This window comes from Pseudoliparis swirei, chromosome 4 (assembly GCF_029220125.1).
Source record: "Pseudoliparis swirei isolate HS2019 ecotype Mariana Trench chromosome 4, NWPU_hadal_v1, whole genome shotgun sequence".
NCBI classification, from domain to species: domain Eukaryota; kingdom Metazoa; phylum Chordata; class Actinopteri; order Perciformes; family Liparidae; genus Pseudoliparis; species Pseudoliparis swirei.
In genome coordinates, this window is record NC_079391.1 from 11800206 (window position 1) to 11822175 (window position 21970).

At 44.5% G+C, this 21970-nt stretch overlaps 1 protein-coding gene across 1 annotated transcript in view; it reads left to right on the forward strand.

Annotated features, from left to right (window-relative positions):
* zfhx3b (zinc finger homeobox 3b) overlaps positions 1–21970 on the forward strand; it is an 89977-nt gene that overhangs the window by 17832 nt on the left and 50175 nt on the right. Inside the window, exon 4 of the mRNA XM_056412684.1 lies at positions 11252–11483. Within this exon, the coding sequence (XP_056268659.1) occupies positions 11252–11483 (232 nt within the window). The remainder of the gene's footprint in view (positions 1–11251; positions 11484–21970) is intronic.

Consider the following 21970-nt stretch of genomic DNA (forward strand, 5'->3'; position numbering starts at 1 on the left):
GTGTGTTTTGGAGTACAGTACTGGCCTCATGTGTCCAAGCACTGGCAGACACGGAAACCAGCGACCATAGCACTCGAGGCCTGTTAGCAGCGGAGCAGACATTCCACACCTACAAGCAGCGTTTACCTCCTGCCCCTCCAAATGTCACACACATATTTCTCCCACCCTAACCCAGCCCCCATCCCGACCATTAATTTCCCGGTTCGGGTGCAAATGCGAGGGAGCAACATGTGCTCTCCCCAGCTTCTCTGATTAAGAACGGTTATCGCTGGCAGATGCAGAAGAGCGCCATGAAGATGGCTGTTCGCTGACCTCTGTATGAGGGAGAACAGCATGGCTAACGGTGGAGAAAAGAAGGCCCGTTTCAATGGAGATTCACCCCTTTGTCCACCAGCAGGACAGGGTGTGCTCAGTTTGGTGAGGCCTGGGAGAGTTGCAGCTAAACAGCCTGTCTCTCTGTCTGTCTGTCTCTCTGTCTGTGTGTGAGTGCCTGGAGACATCTGGTTCTCTAGCTGTGGGAACACGGTGGCATTATTTTTTTTCAGGCACATCACCTTGTGCTTGTATAACACATGGGTTTGGCTTTTGCTCAAGGGCATGGCGAGTTTTTATAATTGGTCTCTGTATTATATTTGAACTCTTTGTTTTATAGCATATTGGTACAGTCAAAGAGAATCCAGATTTGTTTTCATAGCCTCCCGCAGTAGTGTGAGGGTGTGCCGCTATCTTGAACAGCAGTTAGATGAAGCATCCTTTATCTTATGTTCGGCTTTCCATCCTCCATTCGATGCTATATATTGTATATGGCGTGTGTTTCATCAGGTAGGCAGGCATTGTCAAATGGTTTGAGAGAGACAGTACACTGCGGATTGTTTTACTCCTGGTGAGTCTGAGTTCAAAGTCCTGCTGAACATCAGAGGGCTGATGCTGAGTGAGGCTGACTAGTTGCAGCCTGTGGTCTGGGAAGGGTTACTGAATTATTACTGATGGTTTCAGAGGTAACTGTCCGACCACAGGACTGGAGAATATTAATCATTTATTTGATTGTCCGCATGTGCTGATTAATCAATTTGAGAAGGATCTGCAGGATGAACTACCCTATTATTCCCCTGTAAGAACAGATACCAGATAAGACTTTAACATATCATATTCCATTTATCATTTATTTTTAGGTCCCTGCTGATGAGGGTGAAATAAAAACTGAGGTGAGATTATGCAGAACAGCAACACGGAGAAAAGCGTTGGGGGAGGAGGATGAAGGAAGACGGGATAAGGAGAGGAAAATCTCTCTTAACCGCAGATCTTCAGAAGATGAGGGGAAAAGATACAGCTTTGTATTCCTTCAGACATGGCACCGAAACCAAGTTGTGCAGCTGGGAGCGAGAGAGCAAAGAGAAAAAGAAAGGGAGGAGAGACATGAGGAACAGGAAGTTGATGGGAAAGTGATAGCTGTCTCCACCTGGAGTATAGCCTGCGCTGTGTACTAGGAGGGAAGGCAAAGCAAGGGAGAGGAGTGAGCTGCTGCATTTGAATCCTATTCTGTCCTCTGGTTTTGGTAAGTTTAGCTCTCATACCAAGTATAGCTAGATAACTGATCCAACAATGTCACAATTCCTGTTTACCCCACTCATTCAGTCTATAAATTCTCAATCTGCCAGCTGTTTAATGTGTTATGTCATGTGGTAATGCCTTTGATTCCAACATGCCTCTGTTTGTAAATACAAGAGGCACTCAAAAGGCTGTGGTTTCTTTACAAGCATGGTGCCCTCGGCGCTCTGGTTGGGAATGCATTGAGAGGAAGAAGGATTGAAAGAGTGAGGGGGGGAGTGAGAGGTGGTTAGAAACTGTATACACTTCCCGTTGCTCCTCTGCCAACCCTTCTCCCCACTGCCTCTGGTTGCGCAGGCAGGCAGTGAGCAAGAAATGTGAGAGGGAGGAGCGTATCCTCTCTGCTGGCGGAGCACAGCACCGTAATTATGCACTTTTCAGCAGGTTTTTACCTTTAACACTTTCCTCCCGGGTTTGAGATTAGTGCTCACCATGCTTGATTTACTGCACAATTACTGAACAAGAGCTCTATCTAATCAATAAACAGGAAGGGGAAAAGTGGTAGGCTTTGAAGTATAGTTTGAGATTTTTTGCACGATTGAGCGGTGTATATGGTGCAGCCAGGAAGGGCAGCGTGGCCGCGATGCCAGTCTGTAAAATATCTATTATATCAGACACGCCTCTTTGCTTTACCAGCTCTCTGAGACTCTTCACTGGGCTGAACTACTGGAGTGGAAAATGACATCTTCTTTTTTCTGACCACTGCTTAACACAGAGGTCAGCAACACATTATATTAGATTAAAATCACAAATTGTGCAATAAAAGTTGGACTGATCTTATACATTGTGCAAGAGTGAAATGTGAAGGGATATAAAGCTCTCTTGAGTGGTAGCTTGTTATGCCCTGTATTAAACGTCTCCAAATGGGCAGCCAGCACAATGACCTCCATGGGGACAATTGCTACGGGCATGAGCAGTTATTTTAGGAAGCTCCAATGAGCGGCCATCCCAAGTCTTTATGGCTTTGTATAGCTTTTTGCCAGCGTGAGCTACACAGTATGCTTCATCCAATTAGTCTGGTTTGTGTTTGATTTTTAGTGATGACAACCATATCTCAGCTGCAATTATGCTGCACTGGGAATGATGAGGGTTTAGGTTATTGATCCTCAATTGATCACCCTGATCAATGATAACTTTTGTTTCTTTTTTCTTTTTTTATGGAAAGAGGAGTAATGTCTTTTTCTTTGGCTAATGAGCAGGCCCAACAGAATGACCCTGTAAAGATAGCTGTGTTAGCGAGTCACATGTGTTTTAGTGATAGAGTTGGCTGTGCTCATGGGAAGGAGGAGGGGTGCTGCACAGAGCAACATTCATCAAAAGTCCTTGTGGACATAGGTCATAGGCTACGATGGGTTTTAGGGGGGAAAAGAGGTCCCTATGAGGAGGGGGGGGGGGGGCATCAACAGCTGTGTCTTTCTGTATTTTAATGATAGGGTTCTAAATTATAATGGTGATAGCTTAACGACTATCAGGGATATGTGATGTATATTTGATCCAAATTATGGAAGTAATAGTATTTTTCACTACACTTGAATGTTTAGCTTTAGTTTATAACACCCAAAGGGTGATGTCAGGGTTTCACTCATTACAGCTTTTAGTTGCGAGAGTTGGCAGGTGAATCATGTGGGTGTTTGGTGCATGAATTGCTTGAAGAACCCTCAACAGCAGTTTCTCTCCAACAAGGTACTTCATGTTCCATGCCAATAAGCCCACATATAGACCCACTCTGTATATTCACCTCCACTCAACCCCACTCATTACTCGTCATTTTAAGAAGAGGAACTCTCAAAAGCCACGTTGCTCCTTCGGCGCTGTGCTTCTAATAGAGATGCAAGACTGGGTTAAATATTGACACTAGGTGAGCATAATGTCACTGTTCTTAATTAGCTTGTGTCTCTAGAAAGCTTGTCCGAGGGCAGTGCATGAGCAACTAAGATTTCCCCTTAAGAGATCTCAAACACCCTCTCCCCCAAAACACATTTCTATGAATTTTACATAAAAAGGATACAGGATAGTTATAAAACATACAGTGTTACAGTAGCCTGAAGCAACAACCAATTATGTGGTAATTAAATATTTACACTACCAAACGGAGTACGCCAGGGGTGAAAGCTAGATAATACAAGCCTGAGGAGACTGTATTCTGTGTCTCCTCTCTGCCAGTACATCAGCGAAAACGTGGAACAGGAGATCAGCTAATGACAATAGGCTTAGAAGCTCGAGCGTGGGCAGACCTGCAGTTCAGTAAGTGTAGCTTGTGGTCACCCCCACTGCAGTGGGCGCATTTAAGGGCTTTGGTTGGATCACCGTACCCCACAAGGTGAGACGGGGACACATAATCTTGAGGAAGTCAAGTTGTTTTTTGATGCGTGTCCTTTTGACTTCTGATGGCTACTCCCTCATAATAATATGGCAATGAATCTGCATTCACAGCAGAGTGTGATGTGTGTTCTTGAGGACTAATTGTGTTTGCTTGATGTTCCTGCTCTGAATTTAATTCTCACTGACTGCATTAATCATTACAAGTGGTGTTTGCCTGTATCTCAATCCAACACCCTCCTTATCCGTGACTCACCATCTCCCTCACTCGTAGAGGGGTCTTTACACCTCAGTCTTCTCCAAACTCTTTTTTCATCCTTTGCCCTCATCTGCCATTCGTGGCAGCTCCACATTCTGCCATTCTGCCATTGTCATCCTGGCATGGGACAAAGGAGAGTCAGTTGTCGGCTGTGTGGGTTCAGGGCTGCCTCTGCCTTTAGCCTACTAACGCTTCAGTGACCTACAATACAGCCCAGCCCAGATCTAGGGAGTCCATCATGTTGTTCTTATGCACACACACACATACTTTAACACAGGATCCACACTGCAACAGGAGTGTACGACTTGTCACTTTGGCCGTGACTCAGGTTTAAATCTTGCATGGCGGCCCAGTTTTTTAGAGTAATATTAATGGCCTTTGGATGCAGTCATCTTGTCTGCTTGTGAAGAGAACTTAGATACCAGGGCAGAGGATGGTGAGGTTAGGTTGGTGCAGACACCCGGACCACAGACCTGCTTGTTTTCTGTGTCTTACATGAAAATGTCATTGTAGCCTTGAGAGTTTTAGAGGTATTACGCTTTTTTTATTCATTTTTTTACAACAAGATCACAGTTAAAAGACATGTTCTTTATTATTGTGATAAGAGTGTCAGTAAGACACTGATGCTTTGACTGTTATTCAAACTCAAAACCTGAAACCTTCAGCCTTCTGTTTGCTAAAATGAAATAAAAATCTTCCCTAGCACTGTAACACACCTTTTCCGACTATATCTGGATTAAAACACAGATTAGCACTTCAGTGGCACTTAGATAGCACTTACTTATGGTACTTTTGTACTATGTTGATGTTGAGGAAATGTTCCTGTATTCTTGTTTGTTTTTTTTGTACCTAGGTTGAAGGTTATTGTAAGTCGCTTAAGGATAGAAAAATAAAGCTGCTAAATGATGATGTGTAAATGTATCCTTAATTATTGTCACTGCTGTCCAAAATGGAGGGGTTGTGATGTTGACTCAGAGCTCTGGGTAATGGAGAGTAGGGCCGAGGCAGGTCCTGATTTGCCCCAATCTGCTTCCAGATGGTACCTTGCCATGCACATGGCATCAAGTGTCTGTAACAGTTGTTTGGGTACCCCCATGTCTCCACCCTGCTTTCGCCTCCTGCAGGCAGACTCATTGTACTGCAATCCTGGCAGGCTCCGCCCAGCATGGCTTTCATAAAGCACCAGGAGGTTAAGCTGTTAATTAGCTACTGAAAGAGGAGGCCAACAGCTTGCTGTTAATTTGCTTTCCTCTTTTTTTTTCTTATTTGGATATTGACATCATTTCCTGCCCATCATCGCTGTGTGTCACAAAAGCAGGACCGAGCTCATTAAGAAGGGGGGAAATGTGTTTATCTGGCTACGATGAGAAGTGCACATTATGTATGTATAGCCATGCTTATCCAAATGTTCTTAATGAGAGAGACCCTGGACGCCAGCGTTGGGCTCCTGTGGGCATAGGCCCAGGCTCGTTATCACCACACAGGGCATTGATCTCTCCACCGCCCGCTTGCTTATCCTCCTCCTCTTCCCCTTTCAAAGACAGTGACTCGCACATGAATTATGTGGACACATCGATCAGCGGATTGAGAACTATTGTTTCGAGCCCTGGGTCATTATTGAAGGAGGGATTACCCAACTCTTGTTTTGTGCGTGCGCACGGGAGAGTGCATTACTCAGCTCCCTGTCACTGCACATACTCCCCTTAGCTCACCTTAGTTTGCAAGGGCTCCACGAATGAGCACTCACGTACACATGCACTGAACACATACGGCAGCCTACACAATCAACATGGCCCAAATGACTGCCTGCATTGATTGCCTTCTCTCCGCAATTATGTTCCCATTGTTTACTTTCTAGCATCTTACTCATTCAAACGGAATTCAATAAGTATTGCTTTATTTAATGTTAAAGTAAGTAAGAGTGGTGGGTGTGGACCACCAGTAGCTATATTGTCTTTAAGTGTCTCCATGACCCCCTCCCCGGCTTCTTTGTTTCACGGGCCTATGTTAAGTCATCCTCTCCGAGGACACCTACAGCGATCCGTCTTTACCTCGCTGCCCTCCCTTCCGACACAGAGGTCCGTTTTGTTTCACTATTCCCTCCCGGAGACAAATATGTTGCCTGTTTTTTATTCACCGGTAGTGATGGATCATTTCTACAGCGAGGCAGTAGAGAGAGCAACGTAGGCCATTATGGGGGTTTGAGACAGACCGGATGCGGTGGAGGGGTGGCAGGGATTAGGAAGGGTAAAGGAGAAGAAAAGACAAGGGTGGGGATAAGGTTCAGGAAGCAGTAGGTAGGCAGTTTGAGCCTGAAATACATGGCCCCCTTAATCCACAACCTCAATTTTAGGCATGTTGCAGCTTGCAGTGGCTAATTCAACGCAGCCACCGCACTTGGCACCCAGTGGGGCCTGTGGTTGGAGCTGCTGGCAGACAGGGAAACACAGGCCAAACTGTGAGCTCTCGCTGACTTCAGTTACTCTGCTTTGCTTTCCTAAATAACCTGTTTACTTTCCAGGGGAACCCCAGAGTTCAGATTTATGAGCAACAAACCTCTGCACATGTACACATACTCAGCTGCTGGGAAGACAGAGGTCATTAAATATAAATATTATCACCGTCTAGACCCCAACCCCAAACTTAATCCTCATCATTCAAACATTATCCTGATTTATAACCTTCATAATTAGGCAGCGCTTGGACAGTTAACTGCTTTTTGTATGTTCTCTTTTGGATACAACAGGATAGTAAGATATATACATGTGCTAATATGCATATGGCCACAGTTGTCAGTCAGTGATTAAGCCATACAAGGGTGTTTCCTCTCCCTTTGGTCACAGTGTTTTTTTCAGGCACATTACATTGTTTCCCTTCAGAATGAAACAGTTACCTCACTGGTTATGATTGCTGCCATGACATCACTATGTTTAAATAACAAATGTTCTGCTTGACTTATTCTAGCACATTTCAAGCCAAGCACTATAGTTTGTACATTCTCTTCCCAGGGGAAAACTCCAGCCTCACTCCTACCTCTGTGATTTTACAGGATACAATCGTATCATTCAAATAAGGAGGCAGGTTTGCATAAATCCAATGAATTGCATGGCGTCAGGTGCAATTTTCGAAACTATGCTCACAGCCTCTCTCACAGAGGGAATTTGGCAGCCCTCTTAGAATTGATAGCTATTTAGCTCACGGATAGTCATCTGTTTTAATGCATTAATTTTGTATTAACAGCACTGCCAAATTTAATGGTGGAAATTAGGGAGGGATCGTAATGGTATGTGGCTTTGTGTGTGTGTGACAGACCGTATGTGCATGTTTGTGTGTGTCCGTTTCTGATGCCCTCTTTGTCTATATTGTTGTACATGTTGCTTGCGTGTACATGCTGTACTATACTGCTCCTTTGGGAGCCATTCTTTGGAATTACTGGCTCTCTTTCTCCCTTCCACCCTTCCAGTAATATCCACCTCTATCTTGTGTTAGTTAGACTCTCTCAGCAACCACACAGTTTTGTGTTAAAGGTGCACTTTTACTTTGCATTTAAGTGGATGGAAATGCAGATGTATGCAATGCTCTGGGTGGGTGGTGAAACTGATACAGGCGTGAATTGCCCACTCAGAGGGCAAGGTGCACTGTAGAGTTGTGTGAGAGAGGATGGGGTCCCTCTATACCTAAAAAAGCACAGAGCACTGCTTCAGCCTCCACAGTAAGAGATAAGGTGCTCCATGGAAGAGAGAGGCTTGAACAACTCTGATTGCATTTTTAAACTATATGAAAATCACGGCAGTGTAAAACCAAGTTCATAACTGGGTGTTTCAGCAGGACAAAACTGATTAAAGGGGATCTCTCATGTTAAATGTAATTAATAACATCTTTAAAATCTATAGCTAACACATGTATCAACCAGCCACAGTTTTAACTGCAGCGGACTGCCTCTTTCCTTTAAAACACTGCAGTATAACTAAAATATGTATTTGTACCGACAATCAATGTGTTTTAGTGATCTAATCTGGTAAATCATAGCACACATACAGTACATTCAAATGCACACAGCATGTCTCCCATGCGTTTGAGTCACGGTCTTCGAGGCAGTTACACATTTGTTCTTGCTCAGCTGGATCTCCCATATGACTGCTGTAAATTCCCAGACAGTGCAGTGGTATTGAATCCATGCCACTGACCCCGCCAGCTTCCCCCCCCCCCCCTGTTGGGGCCTCGATAGGGCGCTTAGAAACCCCAGAGCCAGGCCGACCGACTCCTCCCAGCTCAACATGACTTTTTCATTAAGCCGCCAAATTCCTGCACTCCAGTTGGAGGTGATTTATCAACTATAGGGGCTTCATGCAGGTTCATAGGAAACAGACATAGGCCCTGTCTCATGCATTATTATGTTTCAAAGTGCTTGTGTGTGGGTGTGTGTGTGGAGGGGGGGGGGGGGGGGGCTGGACTGCAAGTGTCCTGTGTCCATACTGTGTTTGGCCTCTCAGCTATAATCCTATGGATAATTCCTATGGGATCCAGTGTCAATCTATGTTGGACAGTGTTAGTGAGTGTGATGATCAGAGGGGTTTTGCACTCATGAGCTAAGCTTTGCTGTTCTCCCAGGCACTATGTTATAGTTGTGCTTCATCCTCTCTGGAATACTGAATGAGCACGGGCCACCTCACTGATCACTCATTGGTACCTCGTTCACGGCCTCTAAAATGTCCCAGACTTTATTGCGTCATAGCCATTGCAGAGATGGTGAAAGTGGTGGTTTACAGGTGTAGCCATTTGACATTGAAGACCAAGCTACAAGCACCGGGACAGGCACATTGGAGCTCTGTTGAGGCCATCTTCCTGGCCAGTCAGGTTTATAGTGAGTTATGGTCGATTCAGGGGCATGTGGTCTCCGGTTCACTCCTATATAAACCCTGTGCTTTTTATGGGAAACTATAAAACTCCCAGGGTTTTTCTTCTACCTCCTGGGACTATCTTTGAAGTTTTGGTCAGGTGCTCTCATTTCTTTTTTTAACTCGCCTTCTTTTTTTTTGGAGCCTTGAGTCATTCGCTACAAGTACTCTCTTTTTAAAAAATTCGAGACATCTGCTCTGAGTAAAAGCAGTTTCCATGATGGATTTGGTGTTATCTATAACTGAATCTGTCTCTCAGGTTTCTCTCTACCTTTGTTCTGATGCAATATTGGTGCACAGAGGAAAAGGAGGAGAAGGAGGAGGGCTCCCACAATATCCCGCAACACCTATTCATGACATCATGGATGGCTTAAAACGAGGCGAGAAAGGAGAGCACACAGAGACACAATCACCTAATAACTCTATTACACCGAGCTGTGGGGCTCACAAAAAGGAGAGAGAGAAGAAAAAAAAACACTCATTCCTTTTCCTGGAAGCGGTGTCTAAATGCACATTTTAGGTGTAGAAGTGAGAAATATGAAACCAAAGAGAATGAAACACAATAGCTCAGAAAACCCCATGGCAATATTACAATATTGCCAGAAAATTAAACATTAGGAGAACGGGACAAGAGCATTTCAGGGAAGCATAATGTTATTATGACTTTTTTCCCCCACTAACCTGTCAACACCTGATTTAGATGTAATGCGGTTAAATGTCTAATGTTCCCAACACTTTTACCCTCTACAGCCCGCCAAACAGGCCATCCACCGCAGGATGATAGCTCAGTTTCTTCTTGATGAAGGGTTCAGTTTTCTGAATCTTTATCGAAATGTTAGCCTGATGTGTGAGGTTGATGAACGCAGGGAGGTTTATTCTCTTGAATTGCAGAATTGGTAATACAACCTGATTGACTCTACTTTAATCACAAGCTTTCAGCACCGTTAATGATTTCAGTAATTATCCTCTTCTTATGACAGGTTAATATTCCTCACAATGGTCTTTCATTTACACGTATTTATTAAACTCAAAATATTGAGTCGGACGTACATAACATATTTAAATATACGCTAGATTATGTTGTTCTCTTAGCGTGCCTCACAGGAGACATGGGCGCCGAGGAGAGATGAGGAAAAAGAGGAAAACCTTTGGTGATTGGCATTGATCGCAGCCGTAGAAATCCACAGCGAGACTTTGAGATTAGGAGCAGCACATGACAGGCAAGACACAAGTGGCCATACCGAGTCTGGGGCTTTCATTGTAAACATGCAGAAACAATCAGTGTGATGCTTTTGGATAGTGGTCAATAACTCTGATGCTCACACCAGGCCCAGCCATATTGTGTTGGCCTTGCATCATTGATTGAGCCACGCAGGAGGTAATTAGATTGGAGCGCTGTGGTGTGACAAGAGGTTGTGGCGGTATGGTGTCACTACGGGATGTTAGGCATGTTGTGACACGGCGGAGGATGGGCTGAAGGCTGGACTAGGCCTGCTGTTGAGTCTTGGAGGAAGTGCTGGGGTTGACAGGTCAATACTAGTGCTGATTTCCCGTCCTCTAAAGGTTTCCCTTCTGTTGTGGAATGTCCCCAGCTTCCCTCAGGGTGCACTAAATCCCTCTCCTGCCTCGCCACTGGCTCACTTTGCCTCCGTTTCTCTGCAAGGGAGCGAGGATTTAACTCGCTGTGATCAATATTTAGTATTCCATGCGTGAAACAAGCAGATGTTTGGAGTTTCCTTTTCAGAGACGGGAGGCTTCTGTTGAGTGAAGGGGATCAATGCTCCCTTCCGTCGGCGAGGCTGCGGACCCACGGCTTCTGAAGGGTGGCTGATGCGATTCCTGCCCGTGCTCGTGCCCCTGAGATTTGTGTGCGTCCTAGGCCTCTCCTGTCCTGTTAGCCCACTGATACACACACTCACGCAGACAAAGTGCACAGTCCAAACAGTTGTCCTGAAGTGGAAGAGGTCTGGATGTTAAACAACAGGGCTGTGATTGGGAATTGATTTGTTCATTTGCCAACTGTTTGAGTGAAAGTGAGTCGGTGGTGCCTAGCCAGCTATCTGCCATCTACAATAACCTCTTTCACTCTCTTTCCCGCTCTCTCTTTCTCCATCTTCATTTCTCTCTCTCTCTCTTTCTCTCTCTCTCCCTTCATTCCCTCCCACAGCACCTGCAGCAGCACGAACATGCGGTGGAGGGTGATGCCTGCTACTACCACTGTGTGCTATGTAACTACTCGACCAAGGCCAAGCTCAACCTGATCCAGCATGTGCGCTCCATGAAGCACCAGCGCAGCGAGAGCCTCAGGAAGCTCCAGCGCCTGCAGAAGGGCCTGCCGGAGGAGGACGAGGACCTCAGTTCCATCTTCACCATCCGCAAATGCTCTTCTTCAGATACAGGTCAGAAACTGCCCCCTGTGGGGTCTTTTTTGTTGGTGTCTCTTTATGATCTCTGCCTTTGTTTTACTCTCTTGGTCTTCTCTGCCTTTGCTGCCCTGTCTCTTGAACACATCAACACGAGTCCATCGTTCCGCTGAGAAATATGCGTTCACAATTTGTCACTCTCTTCATTTTACAATTACTTCCCCATAGATGTGGGGTTTGTGGTTGTTTTTGTATGATTTAGCCATAATTAAAATACAAAAGTACGAAACTCAAATATACATTACTATTAGATAAGAAGAATAGCAGATTACACCACTAAGTTTGACTTGTTCCCATTGTCAGAGACAACATCCCTGGTATGTCCCTCAATCTCGTTTCCAATAACTTGTATTTTTGATATTTACAACATTTTCATTCACAATCTCATTCACACAAAAATACTGCTGCCTTCAGCAGCAAAAGCAGTGAACCCTGTTAATGGGAGCTTTTCAGCCATCAAAGACATATTGAGACGGAGCGTTAAGGCCAGAGAAGGAGGAGCTGAACAACAGCAGCAGCAGCTGCAACAACAACAGGAACGCAGCTACAACAACAGTAGCATGACTGAAACAAAGTGTCTGCTCATTTATTATGGACTGATTAGGAAGAGTGAGCTGGGGTCAATTAACACTCTTTCTTTGCAGAGATTTGGTTTTGCAATCGCTTTAACTCCTTCGCCCTGACAAAGGGGCTCTATTGTGTGTCCCTCCGAGAGGCAACCATTACTTCCCTCGCACACATACTCGCTGTCTATGTTATGCTGGGGGGGGGGGGAGTCCAGCCTGTGAAGATGCTTTGTTCCAAGAAGGCAGGGATAATGAAGCCAGCGGCCGGGAAATTGCGCAAAAGGCAGTCACAGATCTGAAGCAAATCATTAGAGAACATATTTAGCCGAGCAATTAGGGACAATTAAGCTTTCTGCTCGCTGCACTCAAAATATGTTAATGCCTACAGTACAGTGGACAGGCGAACATGCAAAGGCAGGAGGAAGGGCGAGTTAGGTTAAAAGGGTTGGGGGGTTGGGGATTTACTATTTTTGTGTTTAGAGTTGTTGTTCTTTGTCACAAAATGTTTATTTATTTATTTATTTTTTGTGCAAATGTTAGGTTTATCAATCCTTTTTTTCTCTTTTAACCTTTGATTTTCTAGATGCCCATGTTTGTGCCAGGTTGAGGTATCCAAGCTTTAGGTTGGATAATGGGCCCCTGCAGTGGGGCTGTGTGTGGGTTGTATCATTACACACACACAGCAGTTACTCCCCTGCAGAGCATCATCAAATTACAATAAACCCTCATTTACTTGAGCGGACCACTAGTATTCAACAAAATGTAAAAGGAGCTGCAGACAAACATATAAACAGAAGATCAGTGATTATGACCAATTATTATTTAGATCCGAGACATTGTTTTCAATCCAGCAGTACCTCCATTTGATTCTTCAGATGGTACGAATTTAAATTAAGAAGAAGCGATTTGATCAAATGACCTCAGTAATCATCATACCTCTTCGTCTGTAATCATTACTTTTAAAATAGCTGACCTCTCACTTCTACTACCATCTCACAGCCCAGATGCCTTGTTCCAACAGCCTCAGCTGCGCCGGCCCACCTCCCGGCCACTCCCCTTCACAAGAGCTGAAATATTCCCTACCAGCGTAATATTTAATTTCCTATTCGGTGGCACAGCCAGGGCTCTTTTCTGTGTGTGGTTGAAGCATAGTTGCTAAAGTGGTGAAACGTTCTCTGGCTTGTTAAAACAAATTTGCCCCCTGGATTTTTGGGTCACCTACACAGTAAATCCCTCGCATGCTGCTGTTCTGTGGTCCAGCGAGTGGTCTCTGCTGGTCAAGGGGCTGAGCTTCTCTTTGCAAAACATATGAAGTCTTCTCTTTCCACAAACACGTCAAGTCAACTGATACCTTTCTATGACAGCTATGGAATTCAAATTGGCGAGCTCCTCCATGAAGTGATGTGGTTTACACTTCACAATGCTGCATATTAATGCCCCTTATGTGGAGGCAGCAGACTGTAGGGATTCGTTGCCACTTATCTCCTCTGGGCTGAATGTCCAAGGAGAGCAAGGGCAGCAGAAATGTGGAGTCTTTTTTCTAATTAGACTAACACAGAAATAAAAGGCTTGCATTGTTTTAATTCTTGCTCATTCTGAAATTGTGCTGCTTAAGCATGTTGCTGTGTGGCCCCGCCTCCATTTGTCTTTAACCCTTTATCCGTGGGGAAACAAAGGGACCACAGAGGGGACCCCAGCCCCACACAGCTGCCCTGTGTGCAGAGTTCACTGAATCAAGCTCAGCGCTGACCAATGTGCTGTCTGCACCAGTGCTAGTCTTCTCGTTTTTAGGATAGCAGCTCATTACTAGGTGGCAGGTAGACATGTATGTGACAGAGAAGGCGGGATGGAAATATTAAAACTCCCATAGAGCACTTACTTGTAAAGACAGCTGGCTTGACAGCATGAGGACAAGATGTATTTTGGGCTTAGTGCTTACAGAGAAAAGGTATAATCTAGTGTCATGTCGATGTCAAGCGGAGGGTTAATGGAGACTGCTGACAACGTTAAGCATCAGGATATCTGTGTATGAGTGACCGATATATGGAGAACAAGAGGAAATGGTGAGTGGATGAAATTGGGGGGGGGGGGGGGGTACACATATGGGGAGCTTGTGTGTGAGAGCTGGTGTGACACTTGAGCATTTGATGACCCTATTTCATATGAATGATGTTCACCAGGGCATACAACTCCATGACACATTGAGGTTTCTCATTTCTTAACCTTAAATAGCATTATTGAACAATTAGCAAAGTAATTTTTGGGAGCGTAGAATGAGATCAACGTTAAATTGCACCTAACGGTGGATGCCCTCCTGCGAGAAATGTTTCCCCCTCGTTCTGTGTGTGCGTGTGTGCGTGCATGTGAGACTGAGAAAACGAGATTCAGCCAAGAACATTTTATATGGGTAAAATATTGGTATTTCTCAGTGGTAAACGTCCGTGCATTTCTGTGTACGGCGCAGGCAGAGATGGAGAACGAACGTGGCTGACAGTGTGGATTAGATCCTGCTGTAAATCTGCCTCAGTCACAGATGGCAGGCCCTTGATCGCTGGGCTGTGACGGCTTGGCTCTCATCGCAGGAGGAAATCCCTGTGTGTGAGTCGAGGAGGCTGGGAAGGAGAAGGCTGGGGCCGGGGCCGCCTGGGCAGCCGGCAGTCATTGTGTCTGTGTAGACGTACGGGCCCGGCTGTTCAAGGGCAAAGTCTGGTTTGGTGGAGGGGTGAACTTACGTTGACACTTTTTTGCAGTTGTTTCCCCTCCGCCGCACCTGGAGCGCTTCTAAGTGCAACTTAAGCCTCCAGTTTAGACCAGTGTTACTTTTAATGACCAGTTTGAGTAACTGAGCAGGGGAGCCGTGTGCATTATTAAATGAAATGAGACGAAAGGATGCATACAAATGACTGCATAATAGTGGTATCCAAAATTAGATCCATTGTTTGTTTTGCTAAAAGGGGTGTGCTTTCATGGTCACACACCTAATAGTAAGGCCTGTCCTGACAACAGAGGCATTTTTATTCCCTTCCCTAATGCCTCCCTCTCTGCCTCATGCATAATTCCTGAGATGCTCTGAAAAAAGCTGGAAAATGGGCTGTGACACTATTAAAGCAAAAAGAGAAAAGTCACTCGTATGTTCACATTGGCACGACACATTGCAGCTCATGTTGAGATTTGATGAAGGCAGACAGGATATGTTGACATCCAATCCGTCAAAAAAAAAGTACTCCTCCTAATATCTAATGCACTATATTGAACCATGCCTTCATCCTTTAGGCGTATCCTTCTTTCAATTTATGAACAGGGTTTTACTCTCCCCCTGCTTTCATACTCTATCATGCCCCGCTATCTGCATGTTCAGTGGCTAAGTTAAAGCTGCTAAAGCCAGGTAGAATCAGAGGTGAGCCAGGCCACGCTCTGATGGCATGCAATAGCCAGAGTCTGAGCTTTTGCTCCCCGCGGGCGAGAGCCAAACAGACGGTAGCCATTTCTGGAATGTCCTCCTTTATTTATGCTTGTTGCAATGCAAAGTAAACCTTTCCAGAAACAGGATATTGTAGCCCCGAACCACTCTTTCTAACATGCCACATTATGGCCAATCTGAAAGTAAGTTGTATAGACAGACACTGCCGCAGTGCGCTTTTAATAAAGGCGGTTATTGCCCCGGTGATGCAGAGTGGATATGAGGACTGTGCAGGCCCGGATGAGTCTGGCCCCAGAGGGCCTGCAGCTCAGTCAGGCCTCCGTCAGTCGCCTGCCTTCTAATCCCTGTCCGAAGGGCATCACGGCAGCATAGGAAATTGTTTGCTGTCCACAGAACGTGCCAGGAAATTCATAAATACATAACTTTTCATTTTGAAAATATTACAAAAGACTAGACGTTTATTAAAAAGCCAAAATGATAGCTTTATAGATTTTCCAGTTGTGTATTCATATGACCATACTGCTCTAACTAACACAATCAAGTCGTTTCTTTCCCTTTGCCCCCTGCTTCATGGACCAGCCCGGTCTGAATTCCTCTGCTGGCTCATCCTGTAATAGCAAATTGACCAGAAAGCCACCAGCGCTATTCTAGGATGGACTGTGAATAAAAATGTCTTCTGTCCAGGTTTTTTACGACCCCACCCGACTGAAGCCTCATTCTGTAAATACTGGCGAGCTCAGCCAGTCGTGGCTGGACACTGGTTGTGGCAGCCTGTACAGTTGATCCGGCTTAGAGGAGAACAGGGCCGGCATGAATGTCAACGTTGAGTGTTTATACACACAAATAATAACAACCAGACAATAAGAAAAGTGATAAAGTCAATGAGGACAAGTTGAAGGCACTACAGCCTCTCAAAATCCAGCCGTGAAGCTTTTTTAGTGTAGCATTTTGCTGAGTTCACCTTGTGTGTACTGTATATGTTTTAAGCCCCATGTATGGTGTTACTGTCAGTTATGTCATGTGGGTGTAAATGTGCGCTAGACTTTATTTTGCAAACTCGCATACCCATAAACTGTACGCACATAGGTGTCCACTTTAAGAATCAGGACATGTGTGTGTGCGAGAGGCTCGGCCTGTCATCAAGCCCATTTTCAGAGGAGACTTGCAGCACATTATAATATTGGTTTCTTCCTCTCTTGTCATTACCAGACACTCTCCTTGAAAGCTGATCCAAAAGATAGACAGTCCATCAGGAGACAGTCATCTCATTTGTACTTACTAAACGTGTTAATGAGTTCTATTTCCAGGCCTTGAGGCTTTGCTGCTGGATATCGGAGCAGAGGTGGTGTGAGGTGCTGTGTGGCAGGATTAGGAGGTGCTCGGGAGGGAGGGGAAGGAGGTAATGCAGTAGCCCTGCTGCCCCTCATGTCACTCACACGGAGTGACCACAGCCTCCACAGGGGCTGTCAGTCAGAGCTGAGGGCGGGAAGTCTGTGGTTTCCAGACAGACGCAGCCAGTGGAGGAGAGGATAGATTAGGTGACAAAGACATAATGGTTGTGATGGGTTTAATTATAGCAGCAGACGTGTCACTGCCATACAGGTACATGAGATGAAGGAGGAAAACAAGTCCATTTAAGACAATGGAGCATGACATAGTTCCTTCTCTTTGATGACGGATTTAAACGTGATGTGTTCGACAGAGCATCGAATTAAAGTAAAGTTTTGTTTTCATGTCCAACATATTGTCAGTACAGTTCGAGCTAAGTGAGAAATGCTGAGCTCAGAGTGGCTGACTTTTCTTATTCAAGAATGCGGCGCTGGCTTTTGTCAACACATACTTCGACAAAGAATACTTCTCCACAAGTGAAACTAGCACGTCTCCACTGACTCTTTTAGTTTGATTACAGTTACAAAGAGCCAGTTGTGTTTGTCCCTCGTTATCAAAGACACTTTAGTTGGTTGTCTTTGTCGGAGAATCCAGACCCAGCACATTGTACTCTACAATGTACTCGCATCCTGCTACAATACAATGCAGATACATGTTCTTTTGTTTGACTTTTCTATAGTTTTCATATTTTATTCTTCATACGTTTTCTGCTCCGCTCCTTACTTGAACTTCCGCCTAAGGCGCATATTATCATCTGACGCATGTTCTCATCTATAATATTGTCTGTAGTGCAAGCGTATGCTCGGTAGTCTTGGAACTAGAACCATTACATTGTCAGATTTCTTCATTTGTTTCAATGTTTTGGTGTTGCGTGAACAGTGCTGCTCATTGTAGAATTAGGGAGCTCAATTTGACCATCGGCACCGTCAGAGAAGAACCAAGAGTAAAGTTTGGCAACTATCGAGTCGAGGCTATAGGAACGTTTTATTTAGCCATTTTTAATAAGGCTGTTTTTACCCCTAGAGAGAGCTGGTGGATCAAAGGGCATGATCTGTGCTATGGATGAGTTCACCCTGGGTCCAGTAGAGACGATAGCCCTCGCTGACAGCAAAACAAAACCAGAGAGTGAAGGATACCCTCTCCAGCAGCATGTTGCCCTCACACTCCGAAGGCTCCATTTGAATAAAGGCAGATAAAAGAAAGACCGGCTGAAAGCACAGATGTTGCGATTCATTATCCACTCTCCGATAGAAAAGCAAGAGTAGTGAACAGACTGTAAGTGTGTGTGAGTGCACGTGTGTGTATGTTGCTCAATATGATAATGCACATTATGTTAGTTTCATTCGAAGAAATCTCCTCTTACATCAAAGGCCATACAGAAACACACGGAACACACGCGTCCATGTTTGGAGTGCATTAGCAAAGAGAGTCGCCTCCAGTGCCTCACCCACATCAACTAAAAGCAGCCAGGCATACGGCAGCAATGAGAGAAGTGCAGAAATAATTCAATAGTGAACCTTTGTAACCTTTACCTGTGGGCGTGAGCGCCAGTCATTGATTCACACTGTGCTTGACAGTACACTACACACCACCTGAGGAGGGGGAGAGGAGGGGGGGTGAAGAGAAATGGATGAGTTTGCTGAAAAACACCGAAGGATAATAGGAGTGGGAGGAAGGCTCTGCCGTGTGTCGGTGATGGTGGTGTGTGTGACATTAAGGGCAACTTTCCACAGATGGATACTGGGAATTATTCTGGATTTGTCTAGTTTCCACATATATTGTCCCCAATGCAGCTGGGTATCAGCAGACAGACAGACATTCTCACACCATGTCGAGTGTGATAGCACTAGTGTAGTCTACAGTCGACTGCTATTGATTACAAAGCACCTTCAGCTCTGGGGCCTAAGAACTGTCCTGTAAACCCGACACACAGTAAGACATCGGTTATCTCGGCATGCGTGTTGTGAAGAACGCCGTGGTTGACGAGCGGAGCACATGCAGCACAGGGTCTCTGGTCGTGTGGTGGCTACCGGCTGAGCGGTCGTCCTGCGAAGGCACTATTTGTTAAAGAAAGGACATTCGGGGGAGAGATTTGCCCACAGCCCGACTCTGTTGAGCCAGATGTGAATGCCTGCCAAGTGACACTGAGACCAAATTTCATTTGGTTTTGTGACATTCTTGCTGTTTGACTCAGATTCACGGTGACCCTCCTGATCCAAATGATGGCCTACATCACACAGTCTCTCTTTGTCTGCCGCTGTCACTGCTGTTTTAAAAGTTGTCTGGGAATTTTTTCTTCCTACTGTCCATCTTGAGCGATGGAGCTTGAATGAGCGTAGTGATGAACAATATTTAGGCACAGGAGAATTCATGAGGAGCCAACATTTACACTGTAAATGCACACACTCAACAGATAAAGTTCCACAACAACCATAAAGAGGGAAAAGGAATTTTATTGCAACAATACAAATTTAACCAATTACCCAAAAACATTTTTGTTAGCAGTATCTGAGGTTTGGACCCATAATCGAAACCCTTTTAAGAATTTTTTGTATGCACTTTCAATATTGTCTAAGTACTGCCTTACTGTCTGGCAAGACATCCTATGACCCACATCCCTTAGTGTTCTTTGGAATATTTATTGTCACCGAAATATACAGTAATAAGAGAGAAGGCAAACAAGTTGGAAACAGCAGAAGAAAAACACCCCGACCAATTTGAAGCATTAAGATGAATAATCCACTATTTAGTAAGCAAGCAAATATCAATTTCCATGCTGCTTGCTCCGTAAGCATACAGGAGAGCATATCGAGTCCATTCAGCTGCGCTGCACAGTCAAGGAGGAACGACAGTGTCCTTTTTTTTAAAATGTGGACCAAGTGCTGCTATAAAAACATTTTCCAGTTTCCACTCAGGAGTCAGTTTTTTTTTATATGGAAATATTCACTTGAATAGCCAGTGTGAAAGAATATATTATTGTTTGCCCAGAAGTATTCAGGTGTGTGTGATCTGAAATGATGTGATGGAGAAACAACCATTTAAAAAGAAAACACTCACACGCAATAACATATCTATGAATTGTACTGTACTGTAGTTTAACTGTGTATTGCTACTTGAGGGTATGGTAGTGTTACTTAAAGGCATAGGGTCATCGACTCATTTGTGTTTTAGCATGTTTTTCTCTTCACTTTCTGTTACTTTATTTTGCGTGGGGACATAATAAGAAAGTCAGGTATTTCTTTTGTGGAACTAAGTAGAGAACTGAAAATGATTAACCTCAGCAATGGCTGGGGCTTTTCTGGAAATGAGTTCCTCTAACGTATATGGGGAATGTTTCAAGCTCTTGGGAAAGCTGAGACGGGGCACATATTTGCGTGTGAGATGTAGAGTGGAGAACACAGTGGATGTGTTTGAATCCATGTCACAAGTCGCTGTCAGTCCAACGGACAGGCCAGCGCGCAGAGGCTTACTCGATTGAAGGTGGCACAGGGGCCGGAATGACAGCCAGAATTAGGAAAAATGGGCTGTGTTTTTGTCATGTTAAACCGGGCAATAGAATCTAATTGGGTGGGGAAGAGCGAATGGCGAAACGTTCTTTGTTTAATGGCCGTCTGCAGTCACTTTGCAGGAGCCATTGTGCATTGACCACAATAGCATTAGTTTGTGCTCTTGTTCTGGACTCTTCTTTTCTCCACCTCTCTGCAGTCAGCTCCTGTCCGTTCCACTCTGTCTCCACGCTTCACTTCCACGCTCCGCCAGTGTTCAGGAAGGGACTCAGAAACATGCCCCCCATCACTATTACCTCCACCTCACTCTCCTCCTATCCGCTATAATCCCACCATCACCAGACTCAATCCTTCCTGTCCTGCTTTCTAATCCACGCTATTATAAATATACAGATAGAGGGGAAGGGGGGGACCTTTGTCTGTAGTTCAGTTTTCCACTTTTGCCCCAAGATGAGGATCTTTATATTCTTGTCATCAATTTGAAATAATCCAATCATTTAATGAGTTATTATTCAAATTGATTGCAGCATGAGTTCACAGAGGAACTAGCCACGAGGTCTTGCAAGTGTGCCAAGAATGTAGTCGTAAACCAAAGTTATTTTTCATGCATCATGAAATATAAATGTAACACTTATTCTTTAGTTGTTTTTGTTGCCATGTTTCACTATCAGCCAATAAGATACAGCTGTACATCTCACTGACTGACTACAAAGACTTTGACAGCAGCATATTACTGAACATTACTTTCAATGGGCAACTATTGGAATATACTCCAGTACTTATAATGATTCCTCTCAAGTGAGAGCTTCATATTATTTCATCTAAAGATAGGAACCATCTTTGAATTAGTACTTGAGCCATTCTACAAAGAAGAGCACTTACGTTTCATGGTGTCTTCTTCCGAGCAAGCCAGAGCAATGCGTGTGTTGCTTAGTGACCAAGCCTGCTTCTTACTGTATGGAGACTTATAATGCACAATAAGCAAACATATATCCATGGCCTTGTTATGATATAGAAAGAGGATATCAACCCCTATTAAATATTTCTAAATCTGTACATCTTGACATGTTCGATATTCACGAGCAGTTGAATAAATTATCCGTCTGTCACAGCATTGTGAAAACAGTATATCAACTAACCTCGGTGTATTTGGTGCACTGGCCCTCTGCGTAACACGGTGTAATCATGCGCAGTAAAAATGTGCCCAAGTTATTAACCTAGGAGCAATCTTGTGTGCATTAAAGTGTACCTTTTTTGTTCCAAAGGTCATTCATAACTTGGTCGCGTTGTTGATGTAAAGTGAGAGATATTGATTGATTAATGCATTAAGTGCTCACAATCCATTAGGTTCTGTGAAAGGGACTGGGGGGGGGGGGGGGGGGAGACTTGCTCTTCTCTCACTATGTATTTTCGCCTCTCCCTTTTGTTCAAATGGCATCATTTTTGTTGGCAAAGTTTAAGGGACAAAAGGCAGAATATCTGCCAAGTAATGCATTCAAACGAACATTGCTTTTCATAACTGTCAGTTCAATTATTCTGTACAACTTGACAAGGAACTGCTCTTCCATGAGTCTGCTGCTC